The sequence below is a fragment of the Acomys russatus genome, chromosome 15, assembly GCF_903995435.1.
Source record: "Acomys russatus chromosome 15, mAcoRus1.1, whole genome shotgun sequence".
Classification (NCBI taxonomy): Eukaryota; Metazoa; Chordata; class Mammalia; order Rodentia; family Muridae; genus Acomys; species Acomys russatus.
Window position 1 is genome coordinate 66,012,477 of NC_067151.1, and position 23,817 is coordinate 66,036,293.

The 23,817-nt window shown below is 50.7% G+C and overlaps 2 protein-coding genes across 2 annotated transcripts in view; one reads left to right on the forward strand and one right to left on the reverse strand.

The window, feature by feature from the left end:
• Window positions 1–5,760: 5,760 nt before the first annotated feature.
• Window positions 5,761–13,747, forward strand: Cers2 (ceramide synthase 2). The gene is made up of 11 exons (XM_051157696.1): window positions 5,761–6,081; window positions 11,052–11,225; window positions 11,607–11,724; window positions 11,909–12,027; window positions 12,178–12,235; window positions 12,312–12,362; window positions 12,525–12,617; window positions 12,742–12,870; window positions 12,977–13,083; window positions 13,158–13,311; window positions 13,464–13,747. Exons 2-11 carry the CDS (start codon window positions 11,053–11,055, stop codon window positions 13,602–13,604), a joined length of 1,143 nt encoding a protein of 380 aa, XP_051013653.1. The 5' UTR covers window positions 5,761–6,081; window position 11,052; the 3' UTR covers window positions 13,605–13,747.
• Window positions 13,748–14,636: 889 nt separating this feature from the next.
• LOC127199552 (histone-lysine N-methyltransferase SETDB1-like) overlaps window positions 14,637–23,817 on the reverse strand; it is a 30,975-nt gene continuing 21,794 nt past the window's right edge. The window contains exons 14-21 of the mRNA XM_051157697.1: window positions 20,417–20,586; window positions 19,176–19,780; window positions 18,355–18,383; window positions 18,126–18,243; window positions 17,701–17,866; window positions 16,823–17,034; window positions 15,760–15,848; window positions 14,637–15,244 (exon numbers count right to left, since the gene is read on the reverse strand). Of these exons, the coding sequence (XP_051013654.1) occupies window positions 15,127–15,244; window positions 15,760–15,848; window positions 16,823–17,034; window positions 17,701–17,866; window positions 18,126–18,243; window positions 18,355–18,383; window positions 19,176–19,780; window positions 20,417–20,586 (1,507 nt within the window). The 3' untranslated portion in view covers window positions 14,637–15,126. The remainder of the gene's footprint in view (window positions 15,245–15,759; window positions 15,849–16,822; window positions 17,035–17,700; window positions 17,867–18,125; window positions 18,244–18,354; window positions 18,384–19,175; window positions 19,781–20,416; window positions 20,587–23,817) is intronic.

Sequence of the window (23,817 nt, forward strand, 5' to 3'; positions counted from 1 at the left end):
GAAATTCTATTCTAATGGGATTTTGTCTACCTGACAACCCCCAAATAGGGCATAATCTCTGCACAGCGCCTAAAGCTGAAAAGTGCGGAGCTAGACCTCCCAGAGTCAGGATTCTGACTTTCTGCATGGTGCTGGACACATGTGGAGACCTTCCTGCGCTCAGTTTCCTTATCCTCAGAACAGAGGCTAAGGGCTGGGGCACAGGAAAGATGGCTCCATGGTTATAAGGGCACTGGCTGCTCTTGCAGGTCCCAGCACCCACATGGCAGGTCACAACTACTGTAATCCACTTCTGGGTCTCCAATGCCCTTTTCTGGCTTCTGTGGGCACTACACAAACAGAGTGCAGATATGCATACAGGCAACAGGCGAGAACATTCATATGTATAAAAGTAAATGCTTTGTTTGTTTGTTTGATTGAAACAGGTTCTTTCTATATAGTCCTGGCTTTCCTGGAACTTGCTATGTAGACCAGGCTGGCCTTGAACTCAGAGATCCTCCTGCTCCTGCCTCCCGAGGGATGGGATTAAAGGCGTACAACCACCACTGCCCAGCATTTATAAAACCAACCAACCAACCAACCAACAAACAAACAAACACAGTTCTGGTAGCGCACGCCTTTAATCCTAGCACTTGAGAGGCAGAGGCAGGTGTGTTGACTCTGTTTCTTAGCAATTAAACTTTATTATACAACCCAACTAGCTTATACAAGAAGGAAAAAGGTTAAAGGGACAAAAGAGTGAACCTTCCGGTAGCCGTTCCACGGGACGGGTCCTTAAGTGTCTCTCTGGCCTGCGTGCTGGTCCAGCTGGTCCGCTGCCCCTGCACCCTCTCTCTGCAGCCGATTTTGTTATTCTCTCTTCCCCAACTGCCTGAGTCACGTGGGAAGGACCGGCTCCTTCTCCCGGTGAGGGTCCATTAGAAAGACAATAGTCCAGGTGGGGTTCCCAGGTCTGCTTCCTGAATTCCAGACCCAGGATGGCTCCACTCAGTCTGTCACAAGGTATTCATGGGGTGCCCCAAGGGTAAAGCCCGGGTAAAGCCCGCCAAGACTGCTCCCACCTGTGACAAAGCTTAATCTTTCCCACACAGGTGGATCGCTGTGAGTTCAAAGCTAGCCTGGTCTACAAAGCGAGTCTAGGACAGCCAAGGCTACACAGAGAAACCCTGTCTTGAAAAACCAAAAACCAAACCAAAACAAAACAAAAAATCAAATGTGAAGAGACACCATGAAGATGGCAACACTTAAAAAAAAAAAGATTTTATTTATTTTATGTATCAGTGTCCTATCTGCATGTACACCTGCAGGCCAGAAGAGGGCATCAGATCACATTATAGATGGCTGTGAGCCACCATGCGGGTTACTGGGACTTGAACTCAGGAGCGGACAGTGCTTTAATCCACTGAGCCATCTCTCCAGCTCGACCATGGCAACACTTATAAAGGAAAACATACGATTGGGGCTGGTGTAAAGTTCAGAGGTTTAGTCCGTTATCATCACGGCAGCATCCAGGCAGACATGGTGCTGGAGAAGGAGCTGAGAGTTCTACACCCAGATCCACTGGCAGCAGGAAGAGACATTATGAGCCACTGGGCCTGGCTTGAGCTTCTAAGACATCAAAGCCCACCCCCTGGTGACAAACCTCCTCCAAATAGTGCCTCTCCCTATGAGCCTGTGGGGGGCCATTTTCTTTCAAACCTCCACAAGCATTGTTTATGTTACAGATTGCTGTGAGAATTAGATAAAATATATCTATATCAGGATGGAGGTGCAGTTCAGGGGCTCAGCCACTGCCTCTCTAGGACGAGGCCCGGTTCTATCCTTAGCAGCCCACCTCCAAATACGTATAAAATACTTAGAAAAGTGCTCGCCACAGAATGCTAAGTATGCATGTCAAAATGCTAACTTGTGGCAAGCGTTGATACAATCTTATTTTGTACTAGTAACTGTTAAATCCATCTTGACAGGCTTCGACTTCCTTCTGCCATTCCTCAATCGTGCCACAAGAGGGCGCAAGCAACCACTGAGAGTGTTATTGATACTTCACGTTCCTGGCCCCACTTGGACACATCCAGACGCCCTAGTTATCCGCTGGTGGCGAGGACCGCATCCCGAGTCTCAGGTTCCCGGGTGGACTTGGTGGGCAGCTCAGGTAAGAAGGAATCCCGGGGAGATTTACTACTTCCGACTTACCTACCGGCTGATTGGGGTGACCTCTGAGGACATGCCGGGGACACACCGCCCGCCTTCTGGCCCTTCCCCGGGTACCACAGCTCGCGGTGATGGGGAGGAAGCGGGAAGGAGGAGAAGGCACCTGTTTGCTCTGGCCAAAGCTTCCCCAGCCACGCCTGGCAGGAGTGTCTGCAAGTTGAGCTCTAAATTCCGAGAGGTCATGTGGAACCCTAGTTGTGTGGTGGAAGCCTCGGCGTGTGAGGGGTGTGTGTGCTGCACCCGCAGTGTATTTCACTGCTGCTCAGCCTTGAGTTTTGTCTTGTTTAACACTAGGAACAGGCAGGCTGTTTTCAGATTTACTACTCAACTTCAACTTCCATGCTCTACATTTCCTTTTAATTTATTATTATTATTATTATTATTATTATTATTATTATTATTATTATTATTATTATTATTAATTTTTGGTTTTTCAAGACAGGGTCTCTCTGTGTTAGCTTTGGCTGTCCTGGACTCGCTTTGTAGACCAGGCTGGTCTCGAACTCACAGTGATCCGCCTGCCTCTGCCTCCCGAGTGCTGGGATTAAAGGCGTGCGCCACCACGCCCGGCTCTTTAATTAATTATTAATTTATTTATTTTTATTTATTTTTTGGTTTTCGAGACAGGGTCTCTCTGTGCAGCCTTGGCTGTCCTGGACTCGCTTTGGAGATCAGGCTGGCCTCGAACTCACAGGGATTCGCTTGCCTCTGCCTCTCGAGTGCTGGGATCAAAGGTGTGCGTCACCACGCCTGGCAATTAATTAATTATTAATTTTTTGTTAATTATTATTATTTTTTTTGTTTTTCATGGCAGGGTTTCTCTGTGTAGCTTTGCCTGCCCTGGACTCGCTTTGTAGACCAGGCTGGCCTTCAACTCACAGTGATCCACCTGCCTCTGCCTCCCAAGAGCTGGGATTAAAGGCGTGGGTCACCACCTTCCAGCTGTCTTTCACTTTTTCATCGTTTAATGAGGTCTGGGTCACTTGTGGTGTCCTTACTGGGATACTAAGGCACAGCAATGCTGTCCGGGGTGCCTCTGGCCTGATGTTGTTTTTTTCTTTCTTTTTTTCTTCTTCTCTTGGGCCCTCCCCACTTTATTTATTTATTTATTTATTTATTGGTTTGGTTGTTTATATACATATATATGTATGTGTGTATATATATGTAATTATTTATTTTTTATTTTTTTATTTTTTGGTTTTTCGAGACAGGGTTTCTCTATGTAGGTGTGAGCCACCACGCCCGGCTTACGTGTAATTATTTTTTTTGGGGGGGTTGAGACAGGATTTCTCTGTGTGTAACCCTGGCTCTCCTGAAATCAGTCTGTAGACAAGCCAAGCCTGGCCTCAGACTCTCAGTGATCCTACCTCTGGGATTAAAGGCTGTGCCACCTTTTTTTTGTTTTTTTTAAGATTTATTTAATAAGCATACAATGTTTTGCGTGCGTGTACATCTGTATGCCACGAGAGGGCACCAGATCTCATTGTAGATGGCTGTGAGCCACCATGTGGTTGCTGGGAATTGAACTCAGGACATTTGGAAGAGCAGTCAGTGCCCTTAACCTCTGAGCCATTTCTCTACACACACACACACACACACACACCGTTTTTGTTTTTGTTTTTTTGAGACAGGGCCTTACTCTGTAGCCCTGGCTATGTAGGCTGTCCTGGAACTCCCAGAGACGCACTTGTCTCTGCTGGGATTAATTGGTACATTATGATGGGCAGGCTTCTATGTTTCATAATCTATGTTTCGCCATTAGGTTCTGTGTGTCTGTCTTCCCAGGAGCTTGCTTAGCTACCTAAACTCTGGCCCTATGGACTGTTCGCTGCCTTGGGACACCTCAGCAGCCTATTCAGAGGAAATGAGTCATCACAAGCAGGCCACACTTGGGGCATTGTGGGCATGGCTGTGCCACTTAGGGTGGGGGATGGGCTGGGAGGGCGTGGTGATGCTAATCTCCTGGTCCAGTCCTGGGTGTGTGGGGAACATCATCCTGGCCGCCCAGGCTCCACGCCCAGTTTCTCCCTGTCTCCATTTTCTCTGTTGTACACCTTATCTTGACTTCTCAGTCCCTCGCTATCCAGCCTCTGCCCACAAAACTCCCCACTGCTGTTTTTTGTTTTTCTTTCTCTCTTCCTTTCTTTTGATGTTAACTTCGCTCGTCCAGAGAAGCATTTATAAAGTCTGGTGCAGCTAGGTGCCTTGGTTCACACCTCTAAATCCAGACTCAGTAGATGGCTCTGAGCTTGAAACCAGGCTGGCCTACATAGTGAGATACTGTCTCAAAATAAAATAAAATAAAATAAAAATAAGTTCCAAGACAGCCAGGGCTGTACAGAGAAACCCTGTCTCGAAAAACAAACAAACAAACAAAAAATATCTGGTGGGGACTGTGGGAAAGCAAATAAGTCTTAAAGAAAGAAAGAAAAGTCATAAGCTAAAAGATAAATGGACAATTCATCCAGAGGTGTTGGGAGGGGCTGAAGAGGGAAGCTAGCTCTGAAGTAGCCAACTCTCTTGGAAAAGGGTGTGAGGGTGTGTGTGGCAAAGGAGCACTTTAGGAAGAGTACTGAAGGAAGACAGAGCAAAGTGCAGGGCACGGACTAGGGGACAGCCAGGTTTTTGTGATATATAATCTATTGGGGGAAGTGGACAAACAGGGTGGGGGTCATCTGCGGCCTCTACACGCCCCCAAAGAGACAATATCTGCAGCCAAACACTCCTCCTAAGACAACTGGCAAAGAAAATACTGGCCCTTGATTGCATTGTGAGGCAAGTCTCCACCACAGGTTTAGTGAGGGCTGGCGAGATGGCTGGGCGGTTAAGAGCACTGCTGCTCTTCCAGAGGACCTGGGTTCAATTCCCAGCACCCACATGGAGGCTCACACCTGTCTGTGACTCCAATTCCGGTGGATCTGACACCCGTACACAGACATGCATGCAGGCAAAATCCCAATGCACATTAAAAAATTTTTTTTTCTTTAAAATGCCACATCACGGCCAGAGAGACAGCTCAGCAGTAAAGAGCACTTGTTCTTACAAAGGACAGGGTTTGATTCCCAGCACTCAAGCGGCAGCTCACAACTGTTTGTAACTCCAGTTCCAGGGGAGCTGATCCCCTCACCTGACCTCCTCCCCTGGCACCAGGCGTTCGTGGTACACATGCATGCAGGCACACCACTCATACACATAACAGGAAGGTTTAAGGGGAAAAAAAAAAGATACTATGGGGATCCCATGCTTCATTTTTCCAAATGCTGGGACCAAGCTCGAACATGAGCCACCAAAGTTTGACCAAGTAGTTTTTATTTATTTTTCCCTCAGGTGCACCCGGATGGGCTCCTGGCTACGTCCTTCCCCTGCCGCCCAGTGAGGCGGTGGGCGGGAATTGTGGCCAGCAACCGGGGGAGGAACGGAGAGCTGAACGCCGGGCTGGGCTGAGGTCACTAACCATACCAGGGCCGCAGGGTGGGGCACAGGGCCAGGCCCTCCGGCACCTCGGGGGGGGGGGTCCCTGACCTCGTCCCGGTGGGTCGCACCCGCAGCACCCAGAGAGCCGGGCATCTCGCAGAGGCACGCGCCACCCGCCCCGTCGGGGCTCCTAAGGCTCCACCACTGGCGCAGCGCAGGGTTCCGGGGACCCGGCGGGCCCCTCCCGGCCGCGGCCCACGCCCAGCTCAACTCCCCTAACTGGGCTCGGCCTGGGCTCGCTGGGGCTCGGCGGGCAGAGGAGGAAGGAGGGAGGGAGCCGCGGGCGGCGGAAGGGGGAGGAGAGGACCCGGCCGAGCCTGTGCGCACTGGCCGGGCGCTGGAGGACGGAGACGGAGCAGCGGCGCCCGGGCCGGTCAGCTCTGCAGCGGCGGCCGAGTGAGTGCGCGCGCGGGGGCGGCGGGGGCGGCGGCGGGGGCGGCGGCGGGGGCGGCGGGGACACAGCCGGGAGGTAGCGGGGCCTCCCCCGGTTCATGGCGGCCGGCCTGCCGGAGGGCGGGCCGAGCTCTGCGGGAGCGGGCTTGGGCCTCGGCGAGGTCCGGTGCGCGCCCGGGGCCCGGAGAAGGCCTGCGGGGCAACAGGTAGGGGCCGGACTCGCCCAGCACCCGAGCCGCAGGCGCCCCTTTGTCGGGAGTGGGAGCAGCCGCGGGCCTTTGGCGCGAGGTCCACCTAGGAGCCCGCGTGCGTCCTGGGGCCTGAGTGTGGAGGCCGAGGAGGAGCAGTGGCGGCCCCTTGCCGCTGTTGCTGCCACTGCTGTGGCCGCCGCCGCCGCCTCTATGGCTGCTGCAAGGCCCCTTGTGCCCACCCCGGGAGGGAGGTCAGAGCGTCCATGTGCCCCGAACGGGAAGCAGGAAGGAGTACGCTCTTGAGTGTCCTGGCTCCAAAGGGCTGCGATTCTTATACCGTTATGGGGCGTGCGTGGCTAGCCCCAGGAGCAGCTGGGGAAACCAGCTTTACGGGTGGCAGCTTGCTAATTACAGGCTCAGAGGCCCTCAAGCTAGTTGGCTGTCTGCAGGAGAGACCTTTTTTTTTTTTTTTTTTTTGGCCTGAGCTTGAGAGTTCCTGTGCCTAAGACTCGCACCTGGCATCCAGACTAGATCTCTCTTATTTGAGTTGCCAGCGTCAACAATTAGCTGGTTCTAGGCATCGTGAGGCCTGGAGTGAGCCGATCTTCAGGGAAGCGAATTAGGGAAGGCCTCAGGCAGACAATTGCTTCACTTCGGTTTGTGTTAGAGCTGGGCTAGGAGGTCATACCCCATGCCAGGTGTAAGGATTCTGTACCTTGGGTCTGATTTCTGGCCACACAGTGCCTATTTTCTAAGGTGTGCGTGTGTGTATGTGTCCGTCTGTCTGTCTCTTGTCTGCACTGCTGCCCGTGCTCCGCTGTCCTCACTAGGGCCTCTGACCAGATTTCACTCCAGGAGGAGCAGGTCCCCCAGGGTAGGCGGGGCGATCCCTTGGGGTTCCTTGGAGCATCCCTAGCACTTACTACTTCAACCTGCGGACCTCTAACTGTCTCTGGGGGACATATTCTTACCCGGTGTTTGGGTTGGGTTTAGGGGACAGCTATAGGCCACATACAGCCCGAGGCCACAGTGGTCACCGCCTCACCTTGGTGCTGCACCGTGAGGCAGCTGACACACCTTTTTGCTTCACCCACTGTGCCTCACCTTCTAGAAAGAAGTCCGTGATTAGCCACTGTTACCTGAAAATAAAGTTTTTAACGAGAAAGCCCTCCTCAGGACTCCTTCGTCTTGTTTTATGGCTTCTCAGACTCGAGAGCCTGTGAAACCATCTCTTTAGCTCTCTGTGCAGAAAAAAAAATCTCAAGAATCTCTAGCACTGGTTTTTTTGTTTGTTTTGGTTTGGTTTTGGGGTTTGGTTTTCTTTTCTTTCTTTCTTTCTTTCTTTCTTTTTTTTTTTTTTTTTTGTTTGTTTTTCAAGACAGGGTCACTCTGTGTAGCCTTGGCTGTCCTGGACTCGCTTTGTAGACCAGGCTGCCCTCCAACTCACAGTGATCCACCTGCCTCTGCCTCCCGAGTACTGGGATTAAAGGCATGCACCACTAGTGCCTGGTGAGAAGTTTTTCCTTTTCCTTTTCTTTTCTTTCTTTCTTTCTTTTTTTTTCTTTTTTCTTTTTTTGAGAAGTTTTTCTTATAGGTTAAACTTGCACCACCCAGCCTCTGGGTCTGCAACCCATCTCCCTTTTCACTTGCTTAGGAGGGTCTTGGGTGAAGGATCAGTCAGAGTTGGAGCAAAGGTTGGAACCCTGCAAGAATCCTGCTTAAGTTCCCAGTAATATAATGCTTGTGAAATCCCTGCTGGGCTGGCACCTCTCCAGCGGGTCTCTGAGAGTGGCATCTGCCTCTGAGGCAGGCGCGTGTGTGAGGAAGGCAAATAGATGGACACACACACCATATCTCTTCCTGTGCGCAGGCAGTGTAATTTTTGGGAGTGGAGACGTTGCAGGTGTAATCAGCCCTTAGGGGCTGGAAGTCAGTTTTTCTCAGGGTCTGATATCTTGGTTATGGAATGCCTCCTCTTGGTGTGCCAAGCAGAGGGAGCAGACTGGTTCTTCAGAGATGTGTGAGGCTGACTGGAAACCCCAGTACCTTCCCTGACCCAGCTGAGTGCAGTGTCTCTGCCTTGGAAGTTCAGACTGGCAAGGGAGGTCACAGCAAGCTGGAAGCTGTGTGCAAACGCCCCATCACCTCCCAGTGACGCACGGCTTCAGGCATGAGTGGAAACGCACTGGGGCTGAGATAGATGTGCTGTTCTGGGAAACCCACTTGGGCTCACTCATCCCCTTAGCTTCTTACCTTCTTTGTAGGGATAAGACAGGGGTTCTCTCCATGTTCTTATGCTGCTAGAATCCAGGAGAGAGGCTCCACCCACCACTAGGGCCTTAGCTGTCAGCTAGCCCTCTGAATCCTTAGCCCTCAAAGGCTCTACCAAGAAAAACATCCTGCTAATGGGATGAGGTGGCCCAAGGCTAGGATTGCCTGCACGCTTAATTTTAGGTCTCACTGGAGAAAAAGTTAGGCAATAAGAAGCACAGTAGTCATGCGACAGGGTCAGGCATTGGTTCCCCCCACCTCTTATCGCGGTCACCCAGGAGGAGGAAGGGAGGGGGTGGTGGGTGTCCAGCTTGCCCCCCAGGTTGGCCTTGTGCCCTCTTTTCTTTCCTCAGTTTTCTACTTCTCTCTAGGAAGAGTGTGTGCTTGTGTGGGCAGCTACATTTAATCTTGTTCTGTTGAGAGGCTTCCTTTTCAACAACAACAACAAACCAAACCAAACCGAATTATTTATTCAGGTTAAGGTGGAGGGGGAAGTGGTAGTCCCCTCCACGTTGAGGCCTGAAATATGTAGTAGGTATGTGCAGCTAACAGTCCTTTCTTGTCTGTGCTGACCTCTGATTCCATCCAAAAGAGCAGTGACCAGGAGTGAGGACAAGAGGGTAAAGTCCTTGAGCTGGAATACTGACTGACCCGTGACATGCTGAGAGGGATTTCGAAAGCCCTTCTGTGGAGGGTGGAGGCGCCTCTGTGGAGGGTGGAGGCGGAGCTGTTGAAAGAGCCAAGCAGCCAGAGGCCCAGCCCTGCTCAGTTGTGTGTGGGCTGAGGGTTCCGCCTCCTCCAGCAGCTCCACATTGAGTGCCTGGTGTTTCTGCTTACACTGGCCCAGAAGCTCTCGCTCTGTCCCTCTCCATCTTCCTCCTGACACAGCTTCTCTAGGTCAGTCTGAACGCCGCCCCCTCTCCTCCCTGTTCGGAGGAGGAGGAGAGGCGGGGAGGCTGGAGGTCCCAGGGTCTCCCACTCAGCAAGTCTCAGTGTTTTCAGACGTTGTGCTGCTCAGTGACCCTTTGGAGACATCTGGTCGCTTCTCTACCCTGAACAGCTGCCAAGGACCATCCCTCGCCTCCTCTGGGTCCCGGTGGCCAGTGCTACATCGTTCTTTCCGTGGATGGACAAAGGGAGGTTGAAGACAAGCGCTCTTTTCTGGCTTGAGGATGTTGGTTGGTCCTTTTCTTTGTAGGCAGCTTTCTGTGTTCTGGGCAAGCCTTTGTGAGAAATGGGTTATGTCAGCTGTGGGCATGAGTTTAATTTCAGCACTTGAGCTGCTGAGCCAGTGGGATTGTGAGTCTGAGACCAACCTGGACCATGAAAGTGCTGTCTCAAAGAAGAGGAGGGCGAGGAGGGGACAGCTCAGCGTTACCAAATGTCTTGGTCTGCTGTCCAGATTCCCTGTCTCCTGTCCTGATTCTGTTATCTGTGCTCTCCCTCCTTCCCTCTCTCTGGTTTCTCTGTGTAGCCTTAGCTATCCTGGAACTCACTCTGGAGACCAGGCTGGCCTGGAACTCACAGAGATCCTCCTGCCTCTGCCTCCCGAGTGCTGGGATTACAGGCATGCGCCACCATGACCGGCTTCACTTCCTTCCTGAACGGAGGTTTACAGGTCATTTTCTGCCTCACATGTATGGCTGAATGATTTGGCATGGTGTCATTCTTGTGTAGGTACTTTGTGCTCACTGTCCTTTGGGGGTGTCCTGTTTCATTTGTTCAAAACTGAGCTGTCGTCCCCTCCTCCTCCTCCTCCTTTCTTTGAGACAGCGCTTATGCAGTCCAGGTTGGTCTCAAACTTAGGATCCTACTGGCTCAGCAGCTCAGGTGCTGAAATGAGACTCCTTGCATGGCTCACAGAACCTGTTTCTCACAAACTTTGTAGCCCAGGCTGTCCTGGAACTGGCTCTGTGGATCCACCAGCCTCTGCCCCCTGCTAGGGGATTAAGACCTGCATCCCCATGTTCACTCAACCTGATTGACTTTGCTGATTGTTGATTGACTTTCTCAGCCTGGGTCTTGCTTATCTTCCTGGTTGAGATCCAAAAGATAAGATTGATAAGAAAAGAGTGGCTGTTTTGTTTTTGTTTTTTTTGAGACAGGGTTTCTCTGTATAGCCTTGGCTGTCCTGGATTCACTCTGTAGACCAGGCTGGCCTCAAACTTACAGAAATCTGCCTACCTCTGCCTCCCGAGTGCTGGGGTTAAAGGCGTGCGCCACCACTGTCCGGCAAGTGGCTGGTGTCTTTCTTTTTTTCCCCTTCAGTGCAGTGAGTCATGCCTGAGTGGTGTCAGCACTACCTTAGGTTGCATCAAACTGTGGGTGCTGGAGCTGGGAAGCCACTGATTTCCTATTACAGATAAGGAGAGCAGCTCCTTCAACCCAGACAGTTTTGTTCCCAGGCTGTGTCCAAGACTTGAGTCACTGACAACCAAGACAGTGCTGACTCCTCCTGTTGCTTGCAGAGCTCTGTCACTTGGCCTTCTAACTTTTCCCCTCCTCACTTAGGATGCTCCAGACCCTGTATGACTACTTTTGGTGGGAACGGCTCTGGCTGCCTGTGAACTTAACCTGGGCTGATCTAGAAGACAGAGATGGACGTGTCTATGCCAAAGCCTCCGACCTCTACATCACACTACCCCTGGCCGTGCTATTCCTCATCATTCGATATTTCTTTGAGCTGTGAGCATGCCCTCAAACCTTCTGACTGCCAGCCAACCCATCAGACTACATGGTTGTTTCTGGCCACCCAGGTCCCTACTCACTGCTCCCACTTTCCCCAGGCCACCATTGTCTCCCTAAGGGCTCAGCACCCCCAGCCTTTTCCTTCAATGGTTGTTTGTTTTCACCCTGTACCCGCCTCCTTGCCTGGTCAACAGTGAACATAGACAGCTTTGTCAGCTGAGGGCAGCCCAGAGGCTAGAGGAGAGATGGTTGCTAGGCAACCTGGGAAACTGAGGACCAGAATTAAGATGCCTGAATCCTGCAGTACTTTCCCCTCTCCGTTTGGGTGTTAGGGGTGATCCAGGGGAACCAGACACCTTTCTCTCATCTCTTCCCCAGTTATGTGGCTACACCCTTGGCTGCCCTCCTGAATGTTAAGGAGAAAACCCGATTGCGGGCACCTCCCAATGCCACTTTAGAGCATTTCTACCTAACCAGCGGCAAGCAGCCCAAGCAGGTATGAGCCACAGAGGACTCTGGGATCTGCTGAGTTTGGGTGGGCCAGAGTTTGAAAGCCATAGCCCTGGAAGGTGAGGACTTGGCAGTGGGTGGGCCGGACTCAGGTTACTATGGGGAGAGGTTGGGCAGAGTTGGGGCACTGTTGATTGGAAGACTGAATTTAACAGCCTGACTATGCCTAGGTGGAGGTAGACCTTTTGTCTCGGCAGAGTGGGCTTTCTGGACGCCAGGTTGAACGCTGGTTCCGCCGCCGGCGCAACCAGGACAGGCCCAGTCTTCTCAAGAAGTTCCGAGAAGCCAGGTGGGGTTAGCTTGTGCCAGTGGGGCTGGGTGGTACAGTGGGGTTTCCCTTGCTGGGAGTATGCATGCTGTGGTGTGCATGAGAGGTGAGGGGATCTAGGGCCAGTGGGAAACTGCTGACCCACCTAGCCAGCTCTGCTTCCTCTTGCAGCTGGAGATTCACGTATTACCTGATTGCCTTTGTTGCTGGCCTGGCTGTCACTGTGGATGTGAGTACTGGCATGTGGGAGCAATCCTTTGTCAAGATGGGCTAAGGATGTGAGTTCTTCTTTACTCTTTTTGCAGAAACCCTGGTTCTACGACTTGAGAAAAGTTTGGGAGGGGTACCCCATACAGGTATGAGAGCAGCAACCCCGCTCCCCGACGGGTTCCTGGACCACATGGCAGGGGAGTTCGTCATGGGACAAAGAAGGGTACCGAGGGGCTGGAAGTGATGAGTTTGGAGGTGAGCCCCTTGGATCTCACTGTTCCGCCCTCCCTCACCCCTTTCCTCTCCAGAGCATCGTCCCTTCTCAGTACTGGTACTACATGATTGAACTTTCCTTCTACCTGTCCCTGCTCTTCAGCGTCGCCTCTGATGTCAAGAGAAAGGTGGGTGGAGAGGCTGTGGAGAGGGGTGGGATGAAACCTTTGGCCTCCTGGGGATCTGGGCGGAGCCGCTGGCATAGTGGGGAGGACGGGGAAGAGCCCCTTGGAGCCTGCATCTTCTCTGCAGGATTTTAAGGAGCAGATCATCCACCATGTAGCCACCATCGTTCTCCTCAGCTTCTCCTGGTTTGCCAATTACGTCCGAGCCGGGACCCTCATCATGGCTCTGCACGACTCTTCTGACTACCTGCTGGAGGTTAGGGTTCCTCACAGTGGAGGCCCCGTGCAGGTTCCCGTCCCTCTAGTCCTCTAGGGGGTTGAGAGGGTATAGTCACCGCACGTCTTAATGTCTGTTTATACAGTCTGCCAAGATGTTCAACTACGCGGGATGGAAAAACACTTGCAATAACATATTCATCGTCTTTGCCGTCATCTTCATCATTACCCGACTGGTTATCATGCCCTTCTGGTGAGTAGATGCTCAGGCCCTTTGCTCCTTCTTCACTCACCTCACTGTCTCACCATGCCGGCGCTGCCCCTCAGGATCCTGCACTGCACGCTGGTGTACCCTCTGGAGCTCTACCCTGCCTTCTTCGGCTACTACTTTTTCAACTTCATGATGGCGGTGCTGCAGACGCTGCAGATGTTCTGGGCCTACTTTATCCTGCGCATGGCCTACAAGTTCATAACTGGAAAGGTGAGGAAGGCCTCACCAGTCCTAACCCCAGAATTGCCCACCCTCCTTGTCGTACCAGCAGCTCTTAAAGTATGAGCTTCTGGGGGTTCACAGGAAACCCAGAGGCAGCCCTTGGGAACGGGGGAACACAACCCTTTTTATCCTGTTCACAGATGATAGAAGACGAACGCAGTGACCGGGAGGAGACAGAGAGCTCGGATGGGGAGGAGGCCACACCTGGGGCAGAGACAAAGAGCCGGCTGCTGGCTAATGGCCACCCCATCCTCAATAACAATCGCCCTAAGAGTGACTGAACCATGTCCTAGCTCCTCCCACATTAATACATGAAGCCAAGAACATGCCAACCCTCCCTTTAGGGGTATCTCAACGCTGGGGAGAAGGGATCTAAGGAGAGGGGTCCACACAGCCTCTCCTTACTCTTGTTGTCACCCTCTAACCAGGCAGAGAGGAGGGGTCCGCACGGCCTCTCCTCACTCCTTCTGTCACCCAGCTACCTACAAGCCCTCTAACCAGCCTGTCTCCAGGCAGAGAGGAGGCTTGTTATGTCCTGTCAGAGAGGGGATGGTCTTATTTCCCTCTCTAGCCAAGCCCCCCTTTCTCTTGCTAACCTCTCCTCAGCTCTGAGGGTTGGACATAACTCACATTCCTTATTAAGGATTGGAGCTAGCTGTTGCCTTTGACTCCCTGACTTCAAGCCAGGGTTGTGCCTTACTGTCCCTTCTCCGGGCCTCACTCTGCCAAAGCTGGACCAAGGTTCCACCTTTCTGAGCTCCCAAGCTCAGGCCAAAAATGCAAGCTGAGCTACTTTTAACTTTTGCTCTTCCTTAAACAGAAGTCAGTTAAGTGAAGGAGGGTACACACACCCCTCACCACACCCCAGGGACCACAGTTCCAGGATCTCACTGCCTCCTTTCTTTGGTCTCTTTCCCCTCCCTTCAGCTAAGACAAGCTGGCGTGGAGTAGAAAGGCAACTAGTTCTGTTATTTATTGAACATTTGGGGTTTCAGTTTTAAAGCCAGAACTACAGCTACAGCCTGGCATTTTGGCGAGGGACCATTTCAGACCAAAATGTACTGTTAATGGTTTTTTTTTTTTTTTAATTAAAGTATATTAAAGGTAAAATAAAACATGACAGTGTGTCAGACTATTAAAATGAGAAAGGGCCGGGCGTGGTGGTGCACACCTTTAATCCTAGCACTTGGAGGCAGAGGCAGGCGGATCTCTGAGTTCAAGGCCAGCCTGGTCTACAAAGTGAGTCCAGGACAGTCAAGGCTACACAAACCCTGTCTGGAAAAACCAAAAAGACTTGAGAAAAGGGATAGTCTTCTTAGGCTGTCCTCAGGGTTATGTAACACTTTTTGTTAAAAATTACACAGGGCAAATAGAAGAGAGGATTCAGAGTAATTAATGATAGCTGCCCACTAGGAAAACATGGGTTCTCCTGGGAACATCTAGACAGGGACTGAGGAGAGAAAACAAGTCACAATCTCTAGTATATTATCTTGTTACAAGAATTTCAAGAAACTATACAAACCAGAGATGGCAGATACACAACCCAACCCATGGGGGTCATGAGCACACAAATAAATCAAGGGGGAGAGGGATCTCAGACCAAGGCTAGAGTGGGCATGTCTCCACCCTAGTGCCTGCTAGCACCACACTGGCAAAGTCATGATCCAGAAATCCCCAATTCTATCTACTAGGAGTTGGGGAGAAGCCAGACCAGAGACTTGGGGTCAAAGTTCAAGAGTCAGGAAGACCCAGTTCCTGGGGGAAGGAATCCAAGGATTTCCAAAGTTACAGGAGAGTTTTCCTCTAAAGAAGCCGTCCTCTACATTCAATGGCCCCACAGCAGCACAGTAGTTCTTTGCCTTCCACACTGCCCACTTCGTAGTTGTAGTCCCAAGTGAGTTCTGTTCCAGCCCGGATTCTCCTTAAGAGGGAAGGAAGGAGGATGTGGTAAAGGTCTGAGCAGTGACGCAGGCCACCTGGGCTAGAGCTTAGTGGTAAGGCAGAAGCTTGAGCACAGAGGCAGGCAGCCCCCCTAGCCTCCCGGGACTGCCCCTTCCCACTGTCCCCCTAGCCTCCCACAGGATGGCCCCTTCCCACTGTCCCCCTAGCCTCCCACAGGATGGCCCCTTCCCACTGTCCCCCTAGCCTCCCACAGGATGGCCCCTTCCCACTGTCCCCCTAGCCTCCCACAGGATGGCCCCTTCCCACTGTCCCCTAGCCTCCCACAGGATGGCCCCTTCCCACTGTCCCCCTAGCCTCCCACAGGATGGCCCCTTCCCACTGTCCCCCTAGCCTCCCACAGGATGGCCCCTTCCCACTGTCCCCCTAGCCTCCCACAGGACGGCCCCTTCCCACTGTCCCCTAGCCTCCCAGGACGGCCCCTTCCCACTGTCCCCCTAGTCTCCCAGGACTGCCCCTTCCCACTGTCCCCCTTACTTGCTGGCAAAGAAGGCCACCCAAGGGAATCGAAGGTCATGGGTATCCACGAAGACATTCTGGACAAACAGGTTGGGGCTGCAACTGTGCTGTAAGTTTAAGGATGACAGTTACTCAACCAGAGAAGCATCTGGTGATAGAAGGATTGAAAGAAAAATGGTCTACCCCATCACACATCATAGCAGTGATGTTCCCGAGAGACGCTTACTTCGTTGAGATCAACTTGTAACAAAAAAAAAAAAAAAAAGAAAAAAAAAAGAAAACAAAGCTGGGCGGTGGTGGCGCACGCCTTTAATCCCATCACTTAGGAGGCAGAGGCAGGTGGATCGCTGTGATTTGAGGCCAGCCCGGTCTACAGAGTGAGTCCAGGACAGCCAAGGATACAGAGACACTATCTCAAAAAACAAAACAAAACAAAACAAAAAAAACCCAAACCAAACAACAACAACAAAAGACAAAAAAACAAGAAAAAGTGGGTTTATATAGTATTTTAGGAATATGGAATTTGAGGGCAATGGAATAACCCTGCACCTAGAAGTGGTTCAGGGCCGGAGAGATGGCTCAGTAGTTAAGAATACTGGTTGGCTGGGCGTGGTGGCGCATGCCTTTAATCCCAGCATTTGGGAGGCAGAGGCAGGTGGATCGCTGTTGAGTTCGAGGCCAGCCTGGTCTAAAATTTGAGTCTAGGACAGCCAGGGCTACACAGAGAAACCCTGTCTCGGGGGGAGGTGGGGTAGGGGTTGGGGGGAGGAGGAGGGAATACTGGCTGTTCTTCCAGAGGTTCTGAGTTCAATTTCCAGTAACCACATGGTGGCTCACAACCATCTGTAATATCATGTAGATGTACAGGAAGACAACACTCACACAAATAAACAACTATTTTCTTTTCTTCCTTCCTTCCTTGACAGGGTTTCTCCACCTGCCTCTGCCTCCCGAGTGCTGGGATTAAAGGCGTGAGCCACCACCACCACCAGGCTAAATAAATGGATCTTTAGGAAAAAAAGAAAGGAAGAAAGGAAGAAAGGAAGGAAGGAAGGAAGGAAGGGTGGGTTCGGAGTCTTACGTTGAGGTAGCGGCCTAGGTTGCCTTCCAGCTTGGCATCAATGATGTAGCAGGACTCCTCTCCATCATAGAACTGGCGTGTGTTCTTACGAACCGGAGCATTCTCCCCCTTGTCCACAGACGCCATGTTGGTTGATTTAATGGCGATCCCATGGGTTGATTTAAGAGCAAAGCCTCGAGTTGATTTCACTGCTACCTGGCGCTTCGCTGGTCCTGGAAAGCAAAGAAAATGGGGTCAGGGCTCATCCCAACTCAGGACTAGACACTGTGCCTTCACTATAACCCAGGCTGCTCTCCAACCTCTGATCCTCTGCCCCATTTCTCCTCAAATGTTTATTCTACTCATTGCAGTTTAGGGATAGCAATAATCTAGCTAAACTTCAGGCTAAGACCCTAAGTAACTACCAGGCAGTGGAGGGGCACTTGGGAAGCAGAAGCAGACAGATTTCTGAATTCAAGAATTCTGAAGTCTACAGAGTGAGTTCCAGGACAGCCAGGGCTACGCAGAGAAACGCTGTCTTGGGGGAAGGCATGCGGAGGACCGTAAGTCACACTATTTCAAATACGTTCTCATACAACTCAGGGTGGCTTCTAACCCATACGCCTCCGGCCTCAGCTTCCCAGGTGATGGATTACAGGACTGAGCCACATGGTAAGCATTTTAGTCACACTTTTATTAAAAGCACAACTAAATGTGTTGAACTAAGGAGCTGAGGAGGAGGAGGGGGACAGGGAAGAAAGGAAGAGCACGTGCGTCAGTGTAACAGTTTAGCTGAGGCAGGAAGTCTCCCCAACTCTTAGAATCCAAATTACTTCTTTTAAAAATGCTTTCCTACTTTCCTGTTTTTTCTTACTACTCCCCAAACATTTTCAGACTACCAGACAAGTTCTTCTTGTCCTCAAAGTCATCGCCATCAGAGCCAGAAGAGATGGTCTGGATGTCATCACTGTCAATGGCTGTGGCTGAAGTCTGACCAGCAGTGGGCTTTCGGCTGGTTCCGCTTTCCCCCTCACTTTCTGTGCTGCTGGACAGGGTCAGGATGTCCTGGGAAGACAGAGGGGCATGTGGAAGGAAGAGAAGCCAATAGAAAGGTGGCTCAAGTTCTTGCCTTTACCTATGATTGGACAGCAAGGGCTGTGGTGACAGGAAGATGAGTAGATGCTGGAGAACAGGGCGCAGAGTCAAGGCCAAAGAAAGAACAGACTTAAAAGCCATCCTAGGAAAGGACTTGGGGTGGGGCTGTGACAGTTCCTTTACTTGGACTAAACAAAACAGAAGGCAGGATAAGCTTAAGGTCACTCACATCAGCGTTTGACTGAGTAGAAGCCACAAGTAGCCGGCTTTGGGGCACGCAGGATTTGCTAGCTGGCCGGCGAAGCCCTTCAGACTTGTGTGCATGGTTCTGAGGGCCTTCAGGAAACCTAGGGAAGGGCCAAGAACGAGAGGGTCAGGTCACTGGCTGTTTCTTAGGCTTCTTTTGTGAGCTTGAAAGGAAAGGGCTGACTCAGAAGGATAAGAAAGCAAATACTTACACTGACATCTTTTTTCGATCATCACTGTCCTGGAAAGGAACATATAAAGGTTAAATGCTCTCATGGTCCAAGGTAACAGAAGATCTCCAAAGACAACATTGGCACAGGAGTAAGAGGCACACTAAGGCAGGGGATATGAAGAAATCCCGTGTCCTGCCTGGTATCAACAACCATCCTCTCAACAGTCTGCGCCCCTGGCAAGGGCATTTAACCTTTCCCCACAGTGGGACATTGCAGCACTCTGAGCAAATTATTCCAAAGACCCACAGCCTCACTATCTGCTATGGTTATATTTCAACATCAGAGATACACTTGTATAGCAAACGTCAGTCTAACCTGGATTGCACTATGACCCTGTCTAAACAAAAGCAATGAAAAACAGAAGCAACAAACCCTATATACTTGGAATCAATTTTTTATTTCTTTGGTTTTGAGATGAAGTCTTGAATGAGGTGACCCCTGCCTCAACCTCCATTTGCACCAATATTTTATATTTTAATTAATTAATTAATTAATTTCTAGCTTTTCAAGACAGGGTTTCTCTGTGTGCTTGGCTGTCCTGGACTCGCTCTGTAGACCAGGCTGGCCTACAACTCACAGAGATCTGCCTGCCTCTGCCTCCTAAGTGCTGGGATAAAGGTGAGTGGCACAGCGCCTGGCTGTCATTGCTTTTAATATGGATTCTTGCCATGTTACTACCTTACATTGCCTCGGGAATCCGCCAGCCAGAGTGCAGCTTTATACCTCCAGGGTCATGGATCAAAGTAAGCAATTTTGGGGAGGGAGCGAGCTGCTCTCAAGTGCGCCCAGCAACTGCTCACCTCTTTCTTAGGCTGCTTGCTGTCTCCTTCATCCTTGAAGCTCAGGCCTGAGGCCTGAGCCTCTCCTCGGCCTCCCCCACCTTCACTGGTCTTGAAGGAGGAGCGGCTATCAGAGTCGGCAAATGCCCCTTCACTGACGCTGTTGCAGCTCAGCCACGAGGCCACCTTGTTCTTGGGTGTCTCTTCAGAGGAAGGTGGATTGCAGCCCCCGAGAGATGCTGAGGGCGGGATAGGGACGTGTGGAGGCCCGAGGTCCGGGGGGCGGGAGTCCTTGGAAGCCACCTCAGAGAGTCCGTTCTCCTTCTGACCCCGGGTCTGCCGCCGTGTGGCATAGCTCCGCCACACTGAGCTGGTGCTAAAGTCCTCGTCTTTGCAGAAGTTGTCATCCGAGCTGTCATCATTGGATTCTTCAGGGTCCTCTGAACCGCTGTTGCCATCTTCCTGGTCCTTCATATCCACCCCGCTGCTGTCAGAAGTAGTGGGAACATCACTCTCATATCCTTCCTTGAAGTTCTCCACACTTTCAATGTGGTCCAGGTTTGCAAAGTACTCATCACCCATCTCCAGCCCTTCTTTGTCTGCAAAGTCGTCTGTTAGGATTTTGCCTGAGAATGAAGAGAACTGAGTCATCAGCACCACGCCCACGAGCAGGGTGAATCCTGTACTCTGTGCTTCCTCTGGATGCCACCAGTTTTCACCATACGAGCACTGTCACTGCAGCCTGTCACTTTGCCCTCTGACTTTTCCATGTTTCTGTTCAGTCCTTGACACTTCCTAGCTATGCTAAAATATCTCTGGGAGAAAACAACACAGTGGAATGGAAGTTTCTCATTTAAAGAAACATCAACAGCCAAAATGTGCTCCTGCTCCCCTGTCCATGAAGCACCCGTGCCCTCCCTGGCTGGTCTGTACACAGGTGCGTCACTCATCATGTCCTCTTCCTTCCAGCTCAACTGTCAAGCACTTCCTTCACCCACCCTTCTGCTCTGTAGTTCTAGGGATGAATCTAGCATCTCCTGCAAACAAAGCACATTTCCACTCCTCAAACAGTTTTCTGAGTCAGAGTCTGGGTACGTAGCCCAGCTTACCTTCAAATCTCAAAATCTCTACCTCACCCCCTGAGTGCTTAGATTACAGACGTATGCTACTGTGCCAGCCAGTGCTTTGCTGCACCCAGCGTTTCCCTGACCTAACATGTCCCAAACCCCACAGGGTGACAACCCTCCTCTTCCATCACTAACCTGCATAAATACAGACAAAAGAGCCTTTGGCAATGTCATCCAGGCAGCGGATGCCCCAGCCCTTGTTCTGTGTCTTGAATAGCTGTAGTCGAACCTGCAGTCCATGCTGTACCAACCGATTTGTGCACATGTTTGGGTCACATTTGCAGCGTTTGTTACACTCATAAACCCTGGGAGGTTAGAATACAATCAATGACACGATCACTACAGTACTGAGATCTGTAAAACACGTCATGAGGAAAGATCATGAAGCGAGCTGGGTGCAGTGACTCACACCTTTAATTCTGGCCCTCAGGGAGGCAGAGGCAGGTGGACTGCTGTGAGTATGAGGCCAGCCTGGTCTACAAAGTGACTCCACAACAGCAATGCTACACAGAGAAACCCTGTCTCAACGTCGCCCCCCGGGGGGGGAAGATCATGAATAGATCATGACCTCAGTGACCGGATTTTTTGGAATGATCCATGTTCTTGGATTCTTTTGAAAATAAAGACAAGGAACATAATTCAGAAGGGAAAGTATGTCACTGCTCATAGTAATACTGTGCATAAATCACCTCTTGGAGAAAGGATTAGCAAACGCTGACGTAAATCAGACTGCAGACATAACTTTATAGATTATTTCCATTGATACAAGCAGGGAAGCTGATGAGCTGGCTCAGTGGGTAAAAGCCCGTGCTGCCAAGTGTGATGGCCTCCAGAGCTCAAGGCCTCGAGTCTGCATGTTGGAGGGAGGGGGAGAACTAATCTTGCAAGCTGTCCTCTGACCTCTGCATACCTGCCCCTGCCATAAGTGTAAAAACAAACAAACAAAACAACAACAACAAAAAACCCTTGACACCTAGAAATAGATACAGAAGACAAACAGAAACCAGATTACATATACAAAGAGGAAGTAGGAAAACCATAATGTTGGTACACAATTGTTTTCTTAAGACAGAGTTGATATTCTTTCAGTAAATACTTTTTTTTGTTTACTTTCCCTTTTTTTTTTTGGTTTTTAAGACAGGGTTTCTCTGTGTAGTCGCAGCTGTCCTGGACTGGCTTTGTAGACCTGGTTGGACTCCGACTTGTAGAGATCCAGCTGCCTCTGCCTCCCGAGCGCTGGGATACAGGCACGCACCACCACGCCCAGCCCTGTTTACTTTCTCTGAGACAGTCTCTCTCTACACAGCTGTCCTGGAACTCACTACATAGACCAAGCCTCTCTAGAGCCCACAGATCCAGCTGACCCTGCCTCCCCAGTGCTGGGATTAAAGGTGTGTGCCACTATGCTGAGCTGTCAGTAAACATTTATTAAACAAAAGTTGTGTCAAACATTGGGAATTGTAATCTTGACCTAATATTCCTAATTCAACAACTGAAGAAAAGAAAAAAATATCATGGGAGGCAGAGGCAGGCAGATCTGATTTCAATGCCAGCCTGGTCTACACACTGAGTTCTAAGACAGCCCAGACTACCAAGAGAGACCCTGTTTCAAATAACAAAAATCCGACCCAGCTGGGCATGGTGGCGCACGCCTTTAATACCAGCACTCGGGAGACAGAGGCAGGTGGATCGCTGTGAGTTCGAGGCCAGCCTGATCTACAGAGTCCAGGACAGCCAAGGCTACACAGAGAAACCCTGTCTCGAAAAATAAAAAAACAAACAAGCAAACAAACAAAAAAACCCACAGAAATCCAACCCAAAACAAAAACCCCATACTAATAAGTACAAATAGTTGCCAGGTGGCGGTGGCACACACTTTTAATCCCACCATGTTGGAGGCAGAGGCAGTGGATCTCTGAGTTTGAGGCCAGCCTGGTCTACAGAGCGAGTTACAGGACAGCCAGGACTATAAGAGAAACGCGCGTGCGTTTGTGTGTGTGTGTGTGTGTGTGTAGCATGAGGTCACATGATGTTGACCTCTGGCCTCCATATACACTGTCCCCATGACCATACACACCCACCCACACCCATGAGGACAGGGGATCTAGCTTATCATGCAAGAATCCCAAAATTAGGTTCCTAGCACCACATACACCGGTGATGGTGGTATGTCCCTGTAAGCCCAGCATTTGGGAAATGGATGTAGGAGGTTTAGGAACTCATGGTCATCCAGGCAACATTGAGAGTTCAAGGCCAGCCTGGGCTATCTGAGATCCTGTCTCAAAACACAAAACCAGAGGCTGGAGAGATGGCTCAGGACGTGAGGGCACTTGTTGCTCTTGCAGAGGATCTGGGTTCAACTACTAACATTCATAGGGTGGCTTACGTGCTCACAGATGCGGGTATGAGAGACATATATACACTCAAAGTAAAAATAAATCTAAAACAATTCAATAATCAAGTAAAAATCCCCATCAACTTTAGAAAGCACTGTTAAAATGTGGAAGTAGCGGGGGGGGGGGGGGGGGGCAGCTACCCTTACCTGACATAAAGACCTGGGCTTGAGCTGGGCAGTGGTGGTGCACTCTGGAGGCAGAGGCAGGTGGATCTCTATGAGTTCAAGACCAGCCTGGTCTACAGAGCCAGCTCTAGGACAGCCGAGGCGAAGGCTACATAAAGAAACTCTATCTCAAACAAAACAAAACAAAAAACAACAACAAAAAAACCCGCAAAACCTGTATAGACAGGACTATAGCTCAAATTCTCAGAAACTGAATACCATTTATCAGCACCTCCCCAGGAAACAGGTTTACTGTGTACAGCTTCCTTAAAAGCCTTTTATATGTAGTGGTTCATGGCTTTAGTCCCAGCACTTTAGAGGTAGGAGGAGGCGGCCCTCAGTGAACCTGAGGCTTGCCTGGTCTACACAGGACGCTCAGGGCTAGGCCTAGGGAGAGCCTACTGAGACTCAGGAGGCCATTCCTGTGCATGTATCTGTTAGCAGCACAGGAAGCTTCAGAGCAGCTACACTAAGTATCATTCCTTCATTGCTCAGAATGTCTTTCAGTGGCTGCTCTGCAACACTGCACTAGACAACGCCTGGTGATACAATGTGTATGAGAGTCAAGACAAGCCGGGTGGTGGTGGCGCACGCCTTTAGTCCCAGCACTCGGGAGGCAGAGGCAGGCGGATCACTGTGAATTCGAGGCCAGCCTGGTCTACAGTGTAAACCCAGGACAGCCAGGGCTACACAGAGAAACCCTGTCTCGAAAAAACAAGAAATAAAACCAATAACAATAACAACAAAAGACAGACAGACAGGGCGCAGAGAGCTTACATTCTAGTGGAAAAAAAAACAAAACTGAGTCAACAAAGTTGTTAGGCTACACAGAGAAATCCTGTCTGGAAAAACCAAAAAAAAAAAAAGAAAAGAAAAGAAAAAAAGCACAAATGCCATGGTGCTGCAAAGGAGAAGCCAAGAGTGAAATGGCCTATATACTAAGTGTGTGGCAAACACCTGCCGCTCCAGCACTTCA

Excerpts from the sequence above, each read along its gene's own strand:
- Cers2 (XM_051157696.1), top strand. The coding sequence starts at position 11,053 with ATGCTCCAGACCCTGTATGACTACTTTTGGTGGGAACGGCTCTGGCTG. Across the intron at positions 12,028-12,177 it reads AAGAAGTTCCGAGAAGCCAG|CTGGAGATTCACGTATTACC; the intron begins GTGGGGTTAGCT and ends TTCCTCTTGCAG. Across the intron at positions 12,618-12,741 it reads CCTCTGATGTCAAGAGAAAG|GATTTTAAGGAGCAGATCAT; the intron begins GTGGGTGGAGAG and ends TCTTCTCTGCAG.